The sequence below is a fragment of the Artibeus jamaicensis genome, unplaced genomic scaffold (genome assembly GCF_021234435.1).
Source record: "Artibeus jamaicensis isolate MK-2021 breed Jamaican fruit bat unplaced genomic scaffold, CSHL_Jam_final scaffold_286, whole genome shotgun sequence".
Taxonomy (NCBI): Eukaryota; Metazoa; Chordata; class Mammalia; order Chiroptera; family Phyllostomidae; genus Artibeus; species Artibeus jamaicensis.
Genome location: NW_026522034.1, coordinates 5,995,572 through 6,008,631, shown reverse-complemented (window position 1 = coordinate 6,008,631; position 13,060 = coordinate 5,995,572). Strand labels below are relative to the sequence as shown.

Sequence of the window (13,060 nt, the reverse complement as noted above, 5' to 3'; positions counted from 1 at the left end):
CAAGGCACATTATAATTACATTAGCCAAGATGAAAATGAAGGAGAGAATCCTACAAGCAGCAAGAGCTAAGGGGACAGTCACCTACAAAGGAGTCCCCATCAGACTGTCAGCTGATTTCTCAAAAGAGACCTTGCAGGCAAGAAGGGGCTGGAAAGAGGTATTCCAAGTCATGAAAACCAAAGACCTACAACCAAGATTGCTCTATCCAGCAAAGCTTTCATTTAAAATGGAAGGACAGTTAAAGTGCTTCTCAGATAAGATCAAATTCAAGGAGTTCATCATCACCAAGCCCTTATTATATGAAATGTTAAAGGGACTTACCTAAGAAAAAGAAGATAAAAAAGATGAACAGTGAAAGGACAGCAAACTCACAGTTATTAAGAACCACACCTAAAACAAAAGCAAATTAAGAGGACAGCTAGATCAGGAGTGAACCATAGAAATGGAGATCATCTGGAGGGTTAGCAACAGAGGAGTGGGAGCAGAAGGGGGGAGAAGGTACAGAAAATAAGTAGCATAGACAGTAGACAGAAAATAGATAGGGGGGAGGGTAAGAATAGTATGGGAAATACAGAATCTAAAGAACTTGAGACACGTGTGCATGAAGTAAAGGGGGGAATGGTGGGGGAGGGGTGTGCAGGGTGGAGGGGAATGAAGGGGTGGAATAGAACAAATGTAATGGCGTAATCAATAAAATTTTAAAAATTTTAAAAAGTAAAAAAAAAAGAAATAAGAATGTTGTTTCTAAATTCTTTCTTAGAGCCCCTGTTCAACTAGATATATTATGAAAAAATAAACACTCCATCAAAGTTTTAGAAGTGTAACACATATATATATCCCCAATTTATTTGGCTATGAAAACCTTTGGTAGAGCATCTTTTAAAAAAATAATTTGTGAGGGTCTTGTATAATAGTAAACTTTATTTTAAATTATGTTCTTCATATATTAGCCTAAACAGTGCTAAATCAATAATTATGCTTGGAATTATAGCATAAATAAGTAATAAAAAAAGATTTGCTATAGAAAAGGTATAATTGGATGAACTGTACAGATATCATATTCTGCAATCTTAGACTGAGAATAGCCTAGCTAGATTATGTACCATAAATCTAATTATTCTTTCTGCATGGTAGGAGAAACAGGTACATTTAACCCTTGAACAGCATGGGGGTAAGGGGTACCAACCAGTCACTCAGTCCAAAATGCGCGTGTAACTTTTGACTTCCCCAAAATCTTATAGTTCTCCCCTAGATTCCATGAGGAACCTCCTGCCCCACATCAATGGATGCTCAAGTCCCATGTGTAAAATGGCATAGTACAATGCATGCAAACAGCCCTCCACATGCATGGACTCCCAGCCTGGTGAGATGGAGGGCTCACTGAATATTTATTGAAAAGAAAACCAAAATATAAGTGGCCCTACCCTGTGCAGTTCAAATCCACATTGTTCAAGTTTCACCTTTATTTTCAAAATCATTTCAAAATGAAACATCAGGATTCAACCTATTTTAGTGATGGCAAAGATGTTTACAAGTCAAAAGCCTCCTAAATAATATGTAGCTGTCAGTCCTGTCCATCTCTAATCATTTTTTTTCAGAATGCTACCAGTTATCTTCTAATAGACACATTGATAGTGATATTCCCTTACTTAAAAATCTTTCTATAGCTCCCAAATGCTTTGAAGTAGAAAATTCAAGCCTTAATTTTGTCCATCTGGTTCTAATCTACTTTCCAAATTCTCCTGCCACTTCCACACGTGTTGTAGCCATATAAGGTTGTATCGATAGATGGCTGTTTCATGCTTCCTTGACTTTGAAATTATCTTCCCCTCTTTCCTTCCTTCATTAGTTAAATTACTACACCTTTCAACCCCCAACTCATATGACTTTTCACAGTAGCAGTAAAAACCGTATTTCTTTATAAATGCAGTTCACTCTGCATTTCAGAAAAGCCATTATGTATTTGAAATGGCATGTTTTAAAATCTATGAATACATGAAGATTACTGATTTTGATTAGTGGTCAGGATATTTTCAGTGGATATCCTTAAAACTTACTGCCATCTCTTCTACATTCCATTCTCAGATTCAATCCCACAGATGCTTACTGAAAACCAAATTATGTCCTAGACACACAGTCTTACTAAGACTGGGCCTGAAGTCTTCTCTACAGCTAAATGCATATGCAATAGGAAGTTAAGTGGAATTCTTCCTCTTACTTCAAAATTGTGGCTAAAATCCAAAGCTGAGAATAATTAGTATCTCTTCTTTTAGCTTCAAGGAGTTAACAGCAGTTGGTAACATCCTTTTTTCTTAGAGCTTACTGAGAGTCACTGGTTTACTGAACCTGCCCTATTGTCAATATTGTAATACCTTCCCTCAATGTGAATCTAAAGAGGCTGAAAAGAAAGAGGGGTTTACTGGATTTTTAGGGGAACAGAGAATTATGAAAAGATGATATTCCACCCCCTCTTTGCGGAGAAAAGCAGTTGTCATATGTGATTCCAGGTAAGAATCAAAGTTTGAGGTCATTTAAAAGAAAGGCACACTAGTATTTCATTCCCCTGTTTGGTTATCTGTATAGGACAAAGATTTGCTGAATTTCCCCATTATATGTACAGGGGAGAAGAGAAATGGAGAGTGTGGTAAGGAAGCAATGGATAGATAGACAGGCAAGACTACTGCCCACCTTGAGTCATTGGTTCCCAACAGGTATAAAAAAAATGTAAGCTTTTCCCCAATGTGCTTGTAGACCCTAGAACTGGCCACAGGAGGTAGATCTTATTGGATAAAGTCTTCACCCTTCCACCCCACAAAAAGAAAAATAGCAGAGTCACATGGTATGAATGCCATCAGCCAGGTTTAGCCAGAAGATGTTGCCACATCTTGCAAGGGATAGCCAATGCCTATTGAAATGGGACAGGAATGAGCTCACTGTCAGCAGAGTACATTGGAGCTACCACTCAGATGATAGTGGTAGCTATCATCTTCATTTAGCCTGTTGACAATAAGCTGGAGATTACTGTTCAACAACTAAGGAGGAGGACTGCCACCTCAACACTGGGACACCATGCAGAATTCTGCCCGCCCCCCTTCCCAGCTTTAACACCAGAGAAAGAAAAAGCACAAGAAAACGAGAGGACAGAAGTGTGTGACCAAAAACCCTGCTCGCCCACCTCCTAAGTTTTCATCCCCATATTAAGGTCAGTTTGTCCTGGGATAAAGTGATAAGAGTACCACATCAAGCCCTCGATTGGAGTTACATGAAAAAAAACTAAGTCTTAAAAACTGAAGTGAGACTACAGAATGTAAATATTATGTAACAGTGACACGATGCTGTTAAGGTAGGAAAGGAGAGTGTGGCATGGAAGAGGTAGAAAGCAGTCACTATATAAAAAGTAAAACTGATACACATTTATATACCAGCAAGTTGAGATCTTCAAAGAACTGGTTACACACAAATAGTCTCTAAAATTAGTTTCCCTATATATTGGCGTTCCAACTCTCCATTTCTTTTTTGTATAATGAATGAAATCCTGGTATGAGCTCTATGATATTGTGATATTTAAGTCTAGAACATGTCCATCTACTTGCTCACTACTATTTGCTGTTCTATCTGAAAAATACTAAGTGGATAACAGCCATCCTTCTATATATGGAAAGATACCACCAAAGTCACAGATACGAATGGATATATAAGCCTTACTAATAATGGAGGATGTTGGAAGTAGCAATAGGTACTTCAAGGAATAAAGTGAAGGAGACTTATGAAAACAAAGCTCAGAAAGCAGAAATTACTTTGACAACTCAATGCTTTCAATAATCACCTTTTAATGATCCAACCAAAGAAGAAACCACAAGAGGCTTATCTGACAAAGGAAAAATGAATGTACTGTAAATGGAGATTGTTCAACCACATGATTCAGAGGAAGGAAAATGAAGGTTCTAAAGAAAGAGAGGAAGAGAAAAGCAAGTAAAGGCCGGTCAGGAAGGAGGACCAGAACTGGGGCTGCACATGGAGGATGGATCAGCATGGGTGATAGACAGAGGAGAACAATTCCTGGATGGATGAGAGACAATGATGTAAAGTGGCTGTGACACATTGCAATATTAATACATACCGAGACTGAATTGCGGGTAATGCTCATAAATCTAACTGCAATTAGTACAGGTTTCTGGATTAGGAAGGACATGAAAAGGAAAGCAGAAGGTTAGAATGTACATGTCATTGCCCCATTAAAAGAGAAGGTTTAATCTTTAAATGGACTTCTGTCTGCAGCACCAGCAAAAAAAGCACAGCTGGTCTACCTGCTTTGAAAATTTGTGAGGGGAGGTTGGTTGGGGGTGGAAGAATCAGGCAACAAGGAAAAAGGACTCATGGACGTGGACAATAGTGTGGTGACTGCAGGAGGCCGGGGGGAGGGTTTAAGGGGGACAAATGGTAGTGAAAAAAGTAAAATTAAAAAAAAAAAGAAAAGTAGCTTTTTAGGAAAAGGTCTCTTCCCTTCCTCCCTGGCTGAGCACCGCTAAACTGGGCCTCTCGGAAGTGAATTCCTGAAAACTGATACTACAGAAAGAGTTTCACTTTTTTTTTCTTTAAGAGTTTCACTTTTAAATGGGTTTCTTTTTTTCATTTTCTGGGGAAACAATGTAGATAGTGTCCTGTGATGGGTTTTATTTAAAACCTTTACTGCCTGGTAACAGTCTATGTTTAGATTTGTTTTTAGAAAAGACCCTTTGCTAATTTAATCAACAAACATTTGGTGAGCACTTGTTCTGTGCCAGAAAGTTTCAATAGTGAATAAAGAACAAAGTTACTTTATTACTAATCTAAATATTAACTATGAAGGTATGAATTAGTATTGCTGGGTCCCTGCTTCTCTTTAGAGATTTACTGGGGATCTGAGTGGAAGTTCATCACTACCATTTTGTTTTACAATTAAGGAGAAGAGCAAATGGGCAATAATTAAATTTCATTCACAGTAGTTTTCCAGTTACCCAGATTCTACTGATTATTGGTCAGTGAGAACTGGAATTATCTACATATAGGCCACTGGTAGCAAAGGAAAATATTAAACAAAAGTGGGCAAATGGAGGAAATAATTTTTCCAAAACCTAACAATAAACCCTTAAACGATCTTTATTTGATAGCAGTAGGCTCATAGATGGAATTCCATTTCCTTATAAATAATATTTTTGCAATTGGTTAAGTTCTCTACATCCTAGGAGTCTAGCAGGACCACCCTAGGGACATGGTTGAGGGTAGGACCAGATGGTGGAAGGAAGTAGAGAAAAAAGTTAAGATGGGTTAAGTTTTCATAGAAAGGACAGGAAAAGAAAACAGGGCAGATTATTAAACCACCAACATTTTATTCAAATCCCTGTACTTGATTTTTAAAATTCTACACATTTAACTGCACATACATTCTGTATACACAAATAAAGAGAGCTAAAAGATCAAACATGAAGCATCCACAGTGCCCTGAGATTTGATATATATTTTTTTACTTGTTCTCTGTGAAAAAGATTCAGAGAATAATCTTTCTCTCCACCACAAACGCACTTAAACCCCAGGAAGGCTCCCGCTTGCCCATGATTCCATGTTGTGCATCTTACCATTGATCTACGAATCAGTGACAACCTGGTCTTTGCCTTATTCTCAGCAAATTCCAGGCTGCTAATGTCTTTGAGACGAGCCTTATATTTATTCATTTGTTCCACAACAATCAGCTCCACACAGCTGAAACAGGAGGAAAGAGAGAAAACTGTTAAAGAGATGAAGTAAATCAAATAAATAGTAGCACCCACAGACTGTTTTTCAGCTAAGTGTGGTAGATGGTAGGAGGATGAAAGAAAAATCAACATCCCTTATTTTGTGAGCTCAGAGATGTTTTGGAATGATGGTTTAGAACTCTGGCTGCACTTTAGTACCCATCTGAGGAGTAGTTTTAAGTCCCAGTGCCACACACTAGGACAATTGTTCTGGCCACACACCAGAACAATTAAATCAGACTAGACTCTCTGAAAATAGGACACAAACAGCAGTATATTTTTAAAGGTCCTTTTGCAATCAAAGTTAAAAACCACAACTCCAGAAGGAAAGCAGAGGTTCACAAAAAAAAAAACCAACAAAAAAGGAGGCCTTAGGTGAAATACAGGAATATTAAGTACTAAGAACAAAGGGATTCAGAGCCATAAGACCATAGTTAGACTATATTAAAGAAAGATACAAGTGTACACAATTTGGTAAATTGGGATTTAAAAATATATTTAGAAACTATAGCATTCCTAAAGAAAAGCCAAATTTTAAAAATAAATTTCTTCAAAACAAATGATGCAATGATGCTCAGTTGAACAGACACTAAAGAACTTTTTTCATCTCCAGCATAAAAAGCCTCAAGGTATCCAGCAATCTTTTTAAAATAATCTGAGCTTATAAAATCATTCACTGTGTTTACTATCTAGATAGTTACTATACTGACTCAAGTCCCTGGGGTCTTATAGAGGTGACAGTGACTGGCCTTACGTGGTAGTCTTACTGATGTCCTGCACGCTTTGCAGTGGGTCTATGGTGTCAGGGCAGCGGAGAATGCAGGGTGCAAACACAATGGCCAAAGCATTAGCAGACATTCGATTAGTGTTTTCTTGTAGAGCAATCCTAAGAAAACAAAAACAAAACAAAACGGAACACCCAAGTGAAATAAGGATACAAATGGAAAACAGTAAGGAGGTATGTAGAAGAGATGAGAGAAAGAAGATGAATGACATTAAATGCATAGTACTGAAGGATATTCGTAACAGCTGAAGGGAGACACTGCAGGCTTTTCCCAAAGCTGTTTCTTTGCCTTTGGAAAATACATTTTCACTGCTATTTCCTTGAAGAAATGCAGGCCACTAGGTAGCTTATCGAGGGAAATCTATGACCCATGGCTCAAAGTTACCATCACTAGAAGGGTATGTCTGAAGCATGTGGAGTGGAGACATTAAAGCATTTTCAGAGTCATATTTATCCAAAAAGAAACCTGGTGTTCTTCCTACTACTGCTGATATTTACACTCGGGAAGAGAGACTACTGAAGTCTCTTTGGCCAGTTAGTCAATTCCTAAGTACCACCTGAACCCACCTCCTACGAAGGTTATGTCTACAGATACACAAACTTCAGGATTTAAATAACAGGTTAGGCTACACAGTGCCACCCTGAGGCTGAAGTTCTTACTTGGCTCAAATAGGGAAGAGAAGCAGCTGCCATACAGTACAACTAGCCTAAGGATTTCTGCTCCAAGGAATAATTAACTACCTATTTGAGGCACTGACTCTATACCCAAGGAAAGAAAATATCTGTCTAGTTTTCCAAATAGAGGAGCTCTTCACTTACTTAGAAGAATCCAAGGAAAACTGTTAAGCATTCCCTTGCTTCTTGAAGTTACCTGACTAAATGAAAGATGAGGCGTTCCAGTGTATTGAGATGAGTTCGGGAGAGCTGGTCAATCACAGAATATACACCACGGATTGTCTCTTTCCTCTCCTGAAGGCCTAAAAACAGTAGGAGCAGCAAATAAGACTGACTATCCCTTCTTATATTCTATATATTCCTCCTTACAGACAACGGGTGGCAGGGGAGACTGGCTTGAGAGTTTTGGGAGATGCAACTATACCTGTGTGGCAGGTAACTCACATTTACTACTAATCTCTCATTGCTTGAGTTCTATGTTCACTAAGGAATCTGCTGAGTTTTAATTCATATTCCAGTAATCCTTGAGATAATTATAGCAAGGAGAAAGAGATACCCTAGTTTTTCAAGCATTTGGTGGCTAACTGATCCCCCAGTAAAAGTAATCGACTGCCATATAATTTATAAATCAGTCTGATGGGACTTTGAGAAGCATGCCTCAAGGCCTATATACTTCTAGGCCTTCATTCATAGTCTACACATCTATAGTACTAAAAAACTAAACTCCACTACCTGCTAGGCCTGGCATAAAATAGCCAGCTTTACACAGAATTCTTGCCTACATTCACAATGTAAATGATCATAAGCTAACCCTTAAATATCCTATTTAAGAAGCAACTAAGTAAGTGACTTACTCAGAAAACCTTTTGGACACTAAAATGTTAATGAGTCTCTAAAAAAGTTAACATTTACTGAAAGTTTTATATTAATTATCAGAAGTTTACTTTTTGATCTATATGGACTGAACCACTAGAATATGGCTAAATAAATGATAATGAAGATGGCGTTCCTTTCCCAAGCCTGGGCCTTCCCTCAAACCCAGGAAGCCATGCTTACCCATAGCTCGAAGAAATTCCTCGTAGAGCTCAAAGGTCATGAGTGGATTGGGCAAATCACGAAGCCATTGTTTGAATACACTTGCAATGACATGTATGTTATAGTCATCCAGGTTTACACTCTCAGCATCTATTTATAAACAAGAGTTAGATAACAAAGATAAAATATGCAAAGAGGTTCAAATGATTCACTTTACAAACTATCATCACCAAAAGGTTTCATGTTGTTAATTAGATTGACTAACTTAATATCTTCTACAATCTAATCCCATCCTTTAGAACAGTGCTTCTAACCATAGTAAAGGAACAGGTTTTTTTTATTTTCCAAATCTGTCATAGATTGATCTGTGTGTAAAATAAAAAATTATGTTTTCATATCAAAGCACTATTAAACTGCTCTACAAGTTTCTAAATGCTTGCTCTCAACTTCTGTACTGAGCCTGCTGTGGATTAGTCCTGAACCCCACACTGACAATGCTTTAGATGACAAATGGCAAAAAAAGCCCAGAGGACATTTTTTAAAGTAAAGCTGATTTTAAGTCATTCTTAGAAATGAAAGGAGTGTAATAATTGAGCTTAGGAAATGTAAAGGAAACACCTTTACTTTGTTTCACTTACAAACTCTCTACGGAGTTTACACAGAGGAGGTTTATTGATGAGACTAGACTGGAAGGATAAAGAACAACTGATTTTTTCACTTGTGCTGACTCAAGATACAAGAAACAAGATGGCAATATCCTTTCAACTGGAGTAAACCAAGTTTCTGTAGACAGAACCTTCTGCTTGAGTTTTATTAGGCATTTTCTATTATTATTTTCATACTTGATTCAGTTCTCACTGATTTGTTCACTAAAAAAACCCCAAAAAACCCCAGAGAGGTAAGGTATGTGGTTAGATTCTTAGCTATGCAGAGACTGGCTTTGTACAGAACCGTGATCCAAAAAGACCTATTCTAACCTGACCAGTGTGGCTTAGTTGATTGGAAGCCACTCCACAAAGTGAAAGGTTGCCAGTTTGATTCTGGGTCAGGGCACATACCTACACTACAAGTTTGGTCCCCAATCAGGGTTCATACGAGAAGCAACTAATCAATGTTTCTCTCTCATGTCGATGTTTCTCTCCCTCTCCTTCTCCCTCTGTTACCCTCTCTCTAAAAATAATAAATAAAATCTTCAAAGAAAAAAGACCTATTCCTTTCCAATAGTGGTAAAGAGTGTAAGTTGATAATGAAACCCAAGTCAACCCCCTGGATATATTCCAGGGCTGTGGCTAGAGCTGTATACAGATACATGTTCAATACACTAGTATCACTTTAAATAACTATGTCCTCAGTGTAGGGAGGCAGGAAGATGCACTGGAACCAGCACTTGGAGTCAGAATAACAGAGACTAACAGGCTATAGTTTAGATTCTAAATCAGAAGATGTGGGGTTAAATTCCAGCTTGATCACTTATCGGTGATGAGTCTTTGGACAAAATCCTCTGTAAACCTCTGTTTCTTTATCTGTAATGGGGACAATAATCCCTAATTCATAGGGATTGCCATGAAGATTATTATAAAAACATTAACTCAGTGCCCTGCATCATAATCAACAGCTCATTGTTTAATTCCCTGAACCTAAATTTTTTTCTTTGCAAATTACAGATATCATGATCTTACTAGACTGTTAAGATTAAATGAGATATGCCTGAGGTACCTAATAATGCCTTGTCTCAATAACACACTCAAATATATGTTTGCTGAATTGACCACATAAAAAGAAGTCTCTTTAGGAAGCCACGAAATGATAAACAAGCACCACACAAAAAAAAACAACCCTACATTCTTCTGGCTACAAGAAAATGATCAACATGTAATGAAAATTCTAAGAACACAAAATGACCTATTTAAATAAAAGTATTTGGTCTTGACTTGGAGGGCACCATCTTACCTGTATCTAGACCTTGTCGAAGCTCCTTGATTTTATTAGTTGAACCAGACTTTCGATAAATACCTTCTGTATACAGTCCATGCATTTCAATGTAGTTTATAAGCTTTTCCACCACTAAAGGAACAGTTCGGTCTTCGCTTGTCAAACGGGACAGTTCAACCCCAAACTGTCGAGATGACAGCTCTGGATCATACTAAATGGGAGAGAATTTTTGTTTTCAAATATGTTCAAACGCCTTTAAACATGTTTAACCAATTCTTTAAGAGGAGTTACTTTTTGTTTCCCTGAAGTTTTATGAGCATAATTGAGAGTTAGGAGAAAAGGGAATCATGGTTAAAGCTGACAGTATAAATAAGCAAGATGTTTGCTTCCATCCTCTCCCACTAGGAATATACCCCAAACATGCCGGGGTGAAGAATGAAGGTGGTGGCAGCAGGCTGCTGTTTCCCTTTCTGTTAAAAATCTCTTCATGTAAAGGTGGGATGTGGGCAATACAGAAGGGATCGAATTATTTAAATGTATTCTAAACATTTAACAGGTACCATTAAAAAATTTACTAATTTGATAGGAGTTAGGATATATAGTAACTTATAAAGCATAGGAATGTTTTGATGTGGGGAATTGGGAACAAATTATAATTGTACAACACTAAAAAATATATTTAAAAAAACCAACCAGAATTTTAAGTTTCAATCCATTGTCATTCCCACTTTTCCACTGAACTTGGCTTAAATAAAAGCTTTACACACACACACACACACACACACACACACAGAATGTTTCTATGTTTATGTAAACCTTTGGGAAGTTCAACTAAACACTGAGGGCACAGTTAAAAACAGAGGCACACACAAATTGTCCCAAGGTTAGTAGTCTAGGTCTTTTTAAAATTTACTGTAAGCCTGGGCTGGAGTAGCTCAGTGTACTGAGGGCCAGCCTGTGAACTGAGAGGTTGCCATTTCGATTCCCAGTCAGGGCACATGCCTCGGTTTCAGACCAGGTCCCCGGGTGGGGACATCAATATTTCTCTCCCTCTCTTTCTCCTTCCTATCCCCTCTCTCTAAAAATAAACAAATAAAATAAAAAAATAATTTTAAAACTCTTAAAAAACAAAATTTACCTTAATACTGTATCTATTATACTTTACTAACTATAGTTTATGTGACTGTAAAAGAATAGCTTATCCTTAAGATTATTTGAATTCTCAGAAAAGAAAAACACCAGGGATTATTTGAGACAAAAACCTTTTTAATAATTTTTTTTGCCCTTTCCTTCTTCTCCTGTACCATTCATTCTCCTTCACTAATCCAACGCTGTGCACCCCACTCTCTTCCTCTCTGTACCCAATCAAGTGCCAAGTTCTTTTAGTCAAGCAGTACATCAGGGTGACATGTCAAACTCATTGTCACTGGGGGCCACCTGGGCCTTGCAGCCGCCTTCAAAAGGTTGAATGTAATTTCAACTCCTTAACAGTTAAGGAGTAGTTACATTTATACAGTGTAAAATTATTTCAGCCCTTTGAAGGCAACCATGAAGTTGATGTGGCCCCCGGTGAAAATTAGTTTGACACCCCTGCAGTACACTCCGTGCTTTTTCTCCTGTTCTCAGTGCCATTACCCTAATTCAAACCTGTAGTACTGACCACTTGGACTATTCCAGCAGCTTCGTGATCAATCCCTACATCCATTTTCTCTTTACTTAATATACTGAAGAGTGTATATATTCTACTTTATTATCCTCTAAAACCTTCAGTGTCTAATCACTACATATTAAATAAAAGGTGCAAACACTGGTGAATCTAACATTTAAGATATTATTACATGAGTGTATCTTAATTTCTCCTTTTAGTCTTATGTTAATACATTTGTCACTTATGTGCTAGATAACGAAAACAAAATCAAATAAGAAATAGTCATTAACCCTACAACTAATGCTAAGACTAGTAGTTTCAGTGAGTGGAGATAGGTAAAACACAAACAACAGATTCGTTTGGTATTAGGGAACTACAGAAGTGAAACAGCTACATCAGGAAGGACTGGGCAACTATTTGGATGATTCAGAAAGCCACAGCCACGGGCAACTGGTGTTTGGCAGCTTCATCATGAGAATAGGCCTGCTCACATATTACTACAAAAAGTTTTTTTTGCAAAACAACAAATCAACCAGGTGACTCTGCCCCCTACAACCCAGACTTGGTGCCCTGAGATTTCTGGCTTTTCCCAAAACTAAAATCACCCTTGAAAGGGAAAAGATTTCAGACCATCCATGAAATTGAGGAAAATACAACAGGGCAGCTTATGGTTATTGAGAGAACTGTGTGAGGTCCCAAGGTGTCTACTTTGAAGAGAACTGAGGTGTCATTGTCCTATGTACAATGTTTCTTGTATCTTCATCAATAAATGTCTCTATTCTCAATATTACATGGCTAGATACCTTCTGGACAAACCATGTATACTGATTTGTAATGTTCCTTTATTTAAATAGAATTTTCAAAACCATATGGACCTAGAGAGCTCTTTGTGGGATGATTTTCAATTATAGATTCTACTTTAATAAATATGACTCCAGACTTTCTATTTTTTCTTGGCTTAGTTTAGTTAAGCTGTGCTTTTGTGGAAATTTGCTCCATTAGTCTAAACTGTCAAATTTATTGTTAACAAGGTATTTATAACAGCCTTTTATTTTCTTTATAATATGTGCAGTATCTGCAGTGACATGAGCATTTTTATTCTTAAATAATAACACTTCCTGTTAAAAAAGTTATCACTTGCTAAGAGTTTAGTGTTTTAGGCTTTTCAAAGACCTACAATGTGTCTTTATACATTTTTATCTCGCACAAAAGCT

General features: G+C 37.4%; 1 protein-coding gene across 8 annotated transcripts in view; it reads right to left on the bottom strand.

Moving 5' to 3' along the window:
* The window catches only part of MYO9A (myosin IXA), a 312,362-nt gene that overhangs the window by 26,041 nt on the left and 273,261 nt on the right, over positions 1-13,060 (bottom strand). For all 8 annotated transcript variants that reach the window (XM_053656781.1, XM_053656780.1, XM_053656783.1 and 5 more), the window contains 5 exons: positions 10,217-10,409; positions 8,288-8,416; positions 7,428-7,533; positions 6,527-6,658; positions 5,617-5,740 (listed from right to left, as the gene is read on the bottom strand). In XM_053656781.1, coding sequence (XP_053512756.1) covers positions 5,617-5,740; positions 6,527-6,658; positions 7,428-7,533; positions 8,288-8,416; positions 10,217-10,409 — 684 coding nt within the window. The remainder of the gene's footprint in view (positions 1-5,616; positions 5,741-6,526; positions 6,659-7,427; positions 7,534-8,287; positions 8,417-10,216; positions 10,410-13,060) is intronic.